Here is a 9,295-nt window from a genome sequence, read left to right as displayed (position 1 = left end):
AACCTTCTGAATCAGTTAATTCTAGTTCAGCTCCATTTGGGATGCAGCCGTCACTGTTAGCCCCCCTCAGGAAGCGGCCATTCTAATTCCGTTAGACACAATAAATCAAAAACGACAGAAGATGGAATACAAAATAGACAGGCAAGAGGCTGGAAGAACACACTAAACCAGGCCGCATCAGGTGGTGGAGACGTCGACGTTTCGGGTGTAACCCTTCTTCGGGATCAGGTGTTGAGTGTAAGGGAAGCTGCAGATATAGGGGGTAGTGGGGGCAGCGTGGTGAAGTAATCATTCTCATTTTGCGACTCTGAACATTCTGCTTGGTGCAGTTTTGGAGTGGAACTTGCACACTTGAAGGGGACACCTTGCATTTTACATTCGGGTACACCTACAAACTTGTCTCTAGCATTTCCAGTAAAGCGGGGACAGTTTTCACTCAGAAACAGGAGACAGAGAGAAAGAGATCGAGAGAGAGAGAGAAAAAGAGAGCGAGCACCAGAGACAGGGGGAGAGGGACAGAGAGAGAGAGACAGAGAGAGGCAGAGAGAGACAGAGACAGAGTGAGAGATAGAGAGAAAGAGAGAGCATGTTTTGGCTGGTGACATTGCCAGTGGAATGGAGAGCTGGGATCCAACTAGGAAAACTAAGCTGTAAAATGAATGTACCGAGCGTGGCGAACGATTTCACACCTCGGAGATTTATGCTCTGCCGCCTGAGGTAGCTGGCGCTGACTCGCCATCACTTCAAATAACAGCAAAGAAATGGACAAATAGTGCAAAGGTTCTGGATGCTACCGACATTCTGGCAATAATACTCACGACGTGTGCTCTGGAACTTGACACCTGCCAAGCCAAGCTGTTTCAGTACCAGTACGACACTGGCATCTACCGACAGTGTGGAACATCACCGACGTATATTCAGCACAAAAACACAGGACAAATACAAACACATCGACCTGGACCCAATATACCAACCATTACAGCGGACAGCTGAAACTGACAACCCGAAGCGGCAGGGACAGACCACTATAAACACCGGAGGAAACATCAAAGAAGCGCTTCGCAGGAGGCTCCCAAGCACTGATGATGTCGCCTAGCCAGGGGACAAAACGTTTGCAACAAAAACTTCCAGCTCGGCGAACAGAACCTCAACAACGAGCACCCGAGGTACAAATCTTCGCAAAAACTTTCTTACTTATTGCCTGTACAATTATTTCCGATCCAAACGTTTGCAACAAAAACTTCCAGCTCGGCGAACAGAACCTCAACAACGAGCACCCGAGGTACAAATCTTCGCAAAAACTTTCTTACTTATTGCCTGTACAATTATTTCCGATCCAGAAGGAAAACACGTTTTGTTGAAGCTTTCCATCTGGCCATCATCAAGGCAACTTGTAAGAGATACAAAGGGCATAGTTGAGAGAAAAGTACTGATTGGTTAGAAATGCATTCTGGTAGATGCATTGCCATGGAGAAAGCACCAGTTAGTGTCAGATGGTTAACTGTCAAGCTTTGCTTACATTTTAACAAGGCAAGTTCACTCTGGTCAAAGCATTACCTTAATAAGTGAACCAGAGAATGGCTGTTACCTATTTTGTTGCATTGAAACAAGTGCAGTATGTACATGTTCATTCTGTCTGAAAAGAACAGCACCCTGTGTACTAATAAATGTAGTTTCCTGTACACTTAAATGCACCATGTTGGGAGTCAGAGACCACTTCCCAACCGTCAAACATTCTTCTTAGTATAAATGGCATTTTCCTTTTATTTTGGTGTTGCTTGTGAATTGTCCTGATAAATACAAGACAAGCCCTTCAACAGAATGTCTCTTCTCAACAGTACTCAAGTTCTGTGCTTCCAAATGAATGTTTATTTCTTTTCTCGTGTCAGCTAAAATCCATGATCAGAAAATGAAAGCTGATAATATCTTAATAGTTGGTTCTTAAGTTGCAGGTTATTGGGAGATGGAATAACTATTTCACATCTTCATTAAAATCTTATTAGTTGTAGGGATATTAAACATATCATTTCTTGCTTTTAATAGGCATTTTCGGGCACCGTGGTGGAAAAAGAACCTATCTCACCTACGTTAATGCCATATCCTACAATTGCTCATCCTGTTTTACCTACAATTCCTGAAAAGAAAGTCTCTGAGGAGGAAAGTTTTCTTGAAGCTTCACAAGAACTTCCAAAAAAAGTTTCGAAATTTAAAGCTGCCAGGATGCAGCAGAAGAAGTGAATGCTTTTCAATACTGTTGGTTTCGTACTTTGTGAATGAAACAGGATCTTTGCACAATCCAGGTTTACACAAAGTCCTGTTTGATTTCTTGTTAAAACATCTTTTAAGACTTGATTTTTTTTTGTACATTAAGTTAAATGTTTTTGCAAAAGAAATCTGATTTTATAAAACTTCCACAATGCAACATTTTCTAGCCTTTTTTTAGTTTGCCCATAAACCAAGTTATACCCATGTTTCTTTATGAATTTAGTCTTCTTACACTTTGTTTATTTTGACGTACAGAATAAATTAAAACAACTGCAACTGTCTTAAGCAAATATTTTGTGTACAATCTTAAGTCGTTGTAAAAGTGTTCACTGGAAATCAATTTTTCATCATTTGTAGAATTGTGTTATGCGTTAGTCTCATTTTAATAAACTTCTGCATGGCAAAGTATATCTTTGTACATTGAAAAAAAATCTATGTGGGTGTTAATGCATCGAGATGTAAAATGGTAGACCATATTTAATTCCTGGATGTCGTTTATGATTTACAATATATAATTTACCGCTTTCCATTTTATGTGGGTTTGTTTTTTTAGAGCAGAAGTGACCATCATTTACCAACTTTCTGGACACAAATGCACCCAGATGTTTACATAATAACAATCAATAAATACAGCTGAAATGTTGTCCATTGGCACTTCCCCAAGGTCCAGTTTATGCTGGTGCTCAGTGTATCTCCTTTCATAACCACTAGCTGTGAATGTTGAGATATTTGCATCTCCATTGTTGAATTTTTAGTTGTCGTTAGTTCAGTTTTGTTTTAGCACGTGGCAAAGTCCCCACCGTTTAATAAATGTGGAAGCCACGTTTCAGATCATATCTTTGTCTACATTGCATCTTTTGCTATGTAATAGATTGATGAATGTCCTAAAGCAATACACTGATTGGAATCATGGCATTCAACAAAAAAAATGCAGCACAAAATGATTGATATCATTGACTGAAAATTGTTCTTGGTAAACTGTTGTAATCCCAAGGAAATTCTATGTCTGCCATGTAAAATACTGTACTATATCAACTTTGTCTTATGTTTTCGTGCGGCTTCTTGTATTACTTTGAAATTGATTTTAATTAGCTTTATTGTGACATATACAAATGAATACAGTGAAAAGTTTGTAAGTCACCACTTACAGTGCCGCCTTAGGCACTATGGTATCTAGGTAGAATCCTTAGCTACAGAATGGAGAAGTGAAGAAAAAAAAGTTATGTTACAGCTATACACAGTATGACCATAGGTGAGAAAACAAGAGGCAAAGTTTAAAAAGATGAATATCACAGTCTCTCTCCAAAGGCACTTTCAGAAGACCAGTGTAGGTGGCCTCCGTGTGGTCTGACCACTAGCTGCTGCCACCACACTTCACATAGGGTCAGTGGTGCACGGATACTAGTGCCCAATGTTAGAGGCTGGAGGGGGGGTGTCCAAGGCTAAGAGAAGGGAGAGAGGAGAAAAAGAAAGAACAGATGGAGCAGAGGAGCTCCAGGTAGAGCATTCTACCCTAACGCCATCTTACTGGCAATATTACTTTGCTGGCACGTGTTTAACTCAGTGCTTCAATAATACATGATTTAGATTAGATGCATTTTCTTTTTAGACTTGTATTATTTCATGCTCAGTAGAATCGATTGGAATGCTGCATTCAGTAGTTGATACCATCAATTGGCAATTCAATGATATACCAATGAACTTAAAGCATTTGGAATAATGCTATGATTGAAGGTTACGTTTGCTTTTCATTGTAAGAGTTTTATAAGAGCTATAAAGCATTCATTATAAAAGTTGTGAATTACCTTACAATGGAAACATTACAGTGGCTTTTTGGCAGGAATTTTCCATTCACACATTTTAATTTTGATAGCCACACATCATGTGTTAATTATCTGTGGAATTTCTAGACTTTTTAGCAGCAAAATTTCAGTGTGGGGTAAGTATATTCAATTATTGAAAAATCACAACTCAAACGTTCATATTCACCGCCAAAGTAGTGGTCATCTGCAATGCCAAGTTAGACTTTTCCCCTATAACAGAAAATCTTAAAAGGCTCTTATGCATTTCATCAGAATTTTCTATGCATGGATTTTTAACGGTGCTGCTTTGCTTTGTGGCTGGGTGGGCTGTTTAAATTGATGAATTTATGCTGGACTTAGAAAAAATTGGACAATAACTAAGGTATGCTGGGAAACTCAGGCAAGCTTTGACCAAAGTGACTGCTAATAAACATGCCACTGAATCTTGACAGGCTGCAGCTACAACAGACAGTACACAATTGACCTAATAGCTGCAGATCATACAATACACCCCTTAATTGCATTTGAATGGAGTCAATGGAATGTCATCGGAAACATGGAGGTTTATATTAGACATGGGGGGTGCCTCATACTCTTATTTGGAAAAGGCTACGTGTGCCTAGCACCTCCAGTAATGGAGGCCTAAGGATCACCCTCACATCAATATGCCAATGCCTGTTTGGGTCTGATCAATCAGGGTGATCGAGCCAGATTGATCCATTGGTGAACGGTGAAGACCCACCCAAAAGAGTGCAAAGACTTTGGAGTATAGGAATTGCTGCCAAACCATGTTCAGTATGGTAACCCGAGACCAACCGTTGAGAAGAGAAGGCACCCATGAGATCATTGGGTGAAGACCAGACAACATCACCATCTGGAGCCATAGCCAAGTTCGAGTGTGGTGGCTTATGATCATCCAGAATTACGTTAAGCACGAGATAACATTTGTAATGTAAGTTGTTACTGTATCGTGTATTTTGTTGTGATGGTATTAACTGTTAAATAAATTGTTTCATTACTATTAAGAGTCGACTCAGTTTTGCTAGATATGAGAGTTAAAACACATTGGCAGATGCAACAGCTTTAACTAAAGTGGAAGTTTACTTTTGTGGAAAACTTTACTTCCCCTACCTTGATTTCATCCAGTCCAGAAGTATCCTGTTCTGCCAACCCAAACTTTCACAACTGATGTCCTTACTACTAAGGCACCTGTTATGATTTTCAATTTGAGTCACATTGTTGCAGTATACTGAAATGAGATTGTGTGTGCGTTGCATTTGGTAAAATAGCCTAGACTTTATGGAATTTGCATTATGAAAATAGAGCATTTGGCTCAACCAGTGACAAGTTTTACCCTTGGACAAGTAGTAGTCCTAATCCCACGTGTCTAATCAATAGCTTTTCTTCCACTGCCTATGTAACCTACTCTAAATATCTATTTGTTTTAAGTTCGTGGAGTTATTCTGCTGCTTACTCCTTCAAAGCTATTTGTGTAAAAGAGCTTCTTACACTCTGTCTCTTACAATTAATCAACATTGAGATCATTTTTTGACTTCCCCTCCAGGATCCCTCTGCCTTGAGCATGAGCCTTTTTTTTTGCTTCAGTACCTTTGATGCCATCTTCAGTTCTCATCTTTTTCAGAAGACTTACCTGCCCCTTAATTTGCTAGTCCCATGACTTATCAGGTAGTATTTCTTTAATGGTGAGGGGTTGGAAATTATTGATATCTAAGGGGGTCTTTGGTGTCCTTGTTCAAGAGTTATGTCAAGTTCACATGCAGGTGTGTCAGGTAATTAGGAAGGCAAATGATATGCTCACCTTATTCGAATGCAGATGTAAGGAAGTAATTTTGTTGCGCACCAGCCTCCGTGAATAGAAGAAACTTAAGGGTGTCAAAAGAAAATGGACATTCAGACAACATTTTTGAGGGGATGCCAGACTTGTAGAAAAGATAGGAGGAAAAGAGGTTCTGTTTGCCAAGCTGGGAGTTTGTGTTGCAAACGTTTTGTCCCCTGTTTAGGTGACATCCTCAGTGCTTGTGAGTCTCCTGTGAAGCGCTTCTGTGTTGTTTCCTCCGGCATTTATAGTGGTTTGTCTCTGCCGCTTCCGGTTGTCAGTTCCAGCTGTCAGCTGCAGTGGCCGGTATATTGGGTCCAGATTGATGTGTTGATGATAGAATCTGTGGATGAGTGCCTCTAGGAATTGTCTAGCTGTTGTCTGTTTTGCTTGTCCTATAATAGTAGTGTTGTCCCAGTCGAACTCATGTTGCCTGTCATCTGCGTGTGTGGCTACTAAGGATAGTTGGTCATGTCGTTTCATGACTAGTTGGTGTTCATGGATACGGATCGTTAGCTGTCTTCCTGTTTGTCCTTTGTAGTGTTTTGTGCAGTCCTTGCATGGGATTTTGTACACTATGTCGGTTTTGCTCATGCTGGGTATCGGGTCCTTTGCCCTGGTGAGTTGTTGTCTGAGAGTGGCTGTTGGTTTGTGTGCTGTTATGAGTCCTAGTGGTTGTAGTAGTCTGGCTGTCAGTTCAGAAATGTTCTTGATCTTTGGTAACATGGTTAGTCCTCTGGGTTGTGGCATGTCATCATTCAGTTGTCTTTCCCTTTGGCATCTGTTGATGAAATTGCGGGGGTATCCGTTTTTGGCGAATACATTGTAGAGGTGTTCTTCTTCCTCTTTTTGCAGTTCTGGTGTGCTGCACTGTGTTGTGGCCCTTTTGAACAGTGTCCTGATGCAACTTGTTTTGTGTGTGTATCACAAATTCCCAGCTCGGCGAACAGAACCACAACAACGAGCACCCGGGCTAAAAATCTACTCATAAACTTGGAAAAGAGGTGTTTTATGATTTAAAATGTTCCTCTGTGTTGTTCTTAGCCCAACTATCTTTAGCTATTTCATTAATTATTTTCATGTCGCCAAAAGTGGAGATATCAGTTTTCCTTCATGTGAATCCAAGGAAAGCGGTGGAAACAGAAGGAGTATCAGGACGTGCACTCAGAGCATACGCAGATCAACTGGCAGAGGTATTCTCGGACATCTTCAATCTCTCCCTGCAGCAGGCCACTGTCCCTGCCTGTTTCAAGAGGGCCAACATCATCCCTGTGATTAACTAGATTCATGCAGCATGTCTCAATGACTACCGCCCAATGGCCCTAACCTCAGTGGTAATGAAGTGCTTTGAACAGCTGGTCATGGCATTAATCAACTCCAACCTCCCCACTTCTCTTGACCCACTCCAATTTGCCTATCAGACCAACAGATCCATGTCAGATGTCATGTCACTTGCCCTTCACTCCTCCCGAAAACATCTTGGCACCAAGAACAGCTATGTAAGAATCCTACTCATTGACTGCAGTTCAACCTTCAACATTATTATCCCCTTGAGACTGATTATGAAACTTAGTGATCTCGGACTAAGCCCCACTCTCTGCAACTGGATTCTCAGATTCCTGGCCCACAGGCCACAGTCAGTGAAGATTAGGGACAATATTTCATTCTCACTAACACTCAACACTGATTCCCTCACAGGTACTCAGCCCCCTACTGTACTCACTGTATACCCATGATTGCATCACCAAATACCAGACTAATGTAATTTACAAGTTCACTGATGATACCTCCATAGTCGGTCGAATCTCAGATGGTGATGAAACAGACTACAGACAGGAGGTGGAAGACCTGGAAAAATGGTGCACTGAGAACAATCTAGCTCTCAATGTTGGCAAAACCAAGGAACTCATTATTGACTTTCGGCGGGATGTTACTCATGCCCCACATGTTACACATTAACAGCAGAGGTGGAACAAGTGGAGAGTGTCAAGCTCCTGGGAGTGGTCATCCACCACAAGCTTTTTTGGACTCTTCATGTGGACGCACTGGTTACAAAGGACAACAACGTCTCTTCTTCCTCAGGCAGCTGAGGAAATTTGGCATGACAGCGAATACCTTTGCCAACATTTATAGGTGCACCATCGAGAGCATTCTCTCTGGATGTATCACTACCTGATATGCAACTGTACCACTCAAGATCGGAGACGGTTACAGAGAGTGGTGAACTCGACCCGTCAATCTCAAAGGCCACCCTCCCATCTATAGAATCCATCAACCAGACCCACTGTCAAGGAACGGCCGCCAGCATTCTCAAAGACCCATCCCATCCTGGCAATGTTTTTCTACAACCTCTACCATCGGGGAGAAGATACAGAAGCCTGAACACATGCACCAGCCGGTTTCGTAATAGTTTCTACCCTACTGTCCTTAGAATACTGAATGGACTCACAAACTCTTAACGTTCACCTGTACCTGTGTTTTTGTTTTTGCTGCTGTTTAACTATTATTTACTTATCTATGCTACTTAACTCTGTGATCTGCCTGTATTGTTCGCAAGACAAAGCTTTTCACTGTGCCTAGGTTCACGTGACAATAAATTCAATTCAATTCAATTCAATTCAATCTGCTGCCTCATTTATGACTTCTCTGATACTGAAGCAGTTGTCATCATATGTATCAAGAATTGGGCTGATAATTGGCCAGTAACATTCAGGCCACACAACTGTGAGGCAATGACTAACTCATGGCTGCTGGTCTTGTGGGTTCATCTTGGGATCATTATCTCATGCTCAGTGTTTAATGCAGTAAGGTAAAAACAATGACTGCAGATGCTGGAAACCAGATTCTGGATCAGTGGTGCTGGAAGAGCACAGCAATTCAGGCAGCATCCGACGAGCAGCAAAATCGACGTTTCGGGCAAAAGCCCTTCATCAGGAATAAAGGGGATGGCATTTTTGCAAGAGATAGGGTGGGAAGAGGTGTAATCCAGGTAGCTGTGGGAGTCGGTGGGTTTGTAAACAATGTCAGTGTCAAGTCGGTCGTCACTAATGGAGATGGAGAGGTCCAGGAAGGGGAGGGAGGTGTCAGAGAGGGTCCAGGTAAATTTAACGTCAGGGTGGAATGTGTTGGTGAAGTTGATGAACTGCTCAACCTCCTCGCGGGAGCACGAGGTGGCACCAATGCAGTCATCAATGTAGCAGAGGAAGAGGTGGGGAGTGGTGCCGGTGTAATTACGGAAGATCAACTGCTCTACATAGCCAACAAAGAGACAGGCATAGCTGGGGACCATCCAGGTGCCAATGGCTACCCCTTTGGTCTGGAGGAAGTGGGAGGATACAAAGGAGAAATTGTTAAGGGTGAGGACCAGTCCAGCCAAACGAATGAGAGTGTC

At 41.9% G+C, this 9,295-nt stretch overlaps 1 protein-coding gene across 2 annotated transcripts in view; it reads left to right on the top strand.

Moving 5' to 3' along the window:
• Positions 1-3,101, top strand: part of uri1 (URI1 prefoldin like chaperone) — a 44,548-nt gene extending 41,447 nt beyond the window's left edge. For both annotated transcript variants that reach the window (XM_043706864.1, XM_043706863.1), the window contains one exon: positions 2,044-3,101. In XM_043706864.1, the coding sequence (XP_043562799.1) occupies positions 2,044-2,238 (195 nt within the window). In that variant the 3' untranslated portion in view covers positions 2,239-3,101. The remainder of the gene's footprint in view (positions 1-2,043) is intronic.
• Positions 3,102-9,295: the final 6,194 nt, after the last annotated feature.

Source organism: Chiloscyllium plagiosum, chromosome 17 (assembly GCF_004010195.1).
Source record: "Chiloscyllium plagiosum isolate BGI_BamShark_2017 chromosome 17, ASM401019v2, whole genome shotgun sequence".
Taxonomy (NCBI): Eukaryota; Metazoa; Chordata; class Chondrichthyes; order Orectolobiformes; family Hemiscylliidae; genus Chiloscyllium; species Chiloscyllium plagiosum.
This window is presented reverse-complemented; position numbering and strand designations above follow the sequence as displayed.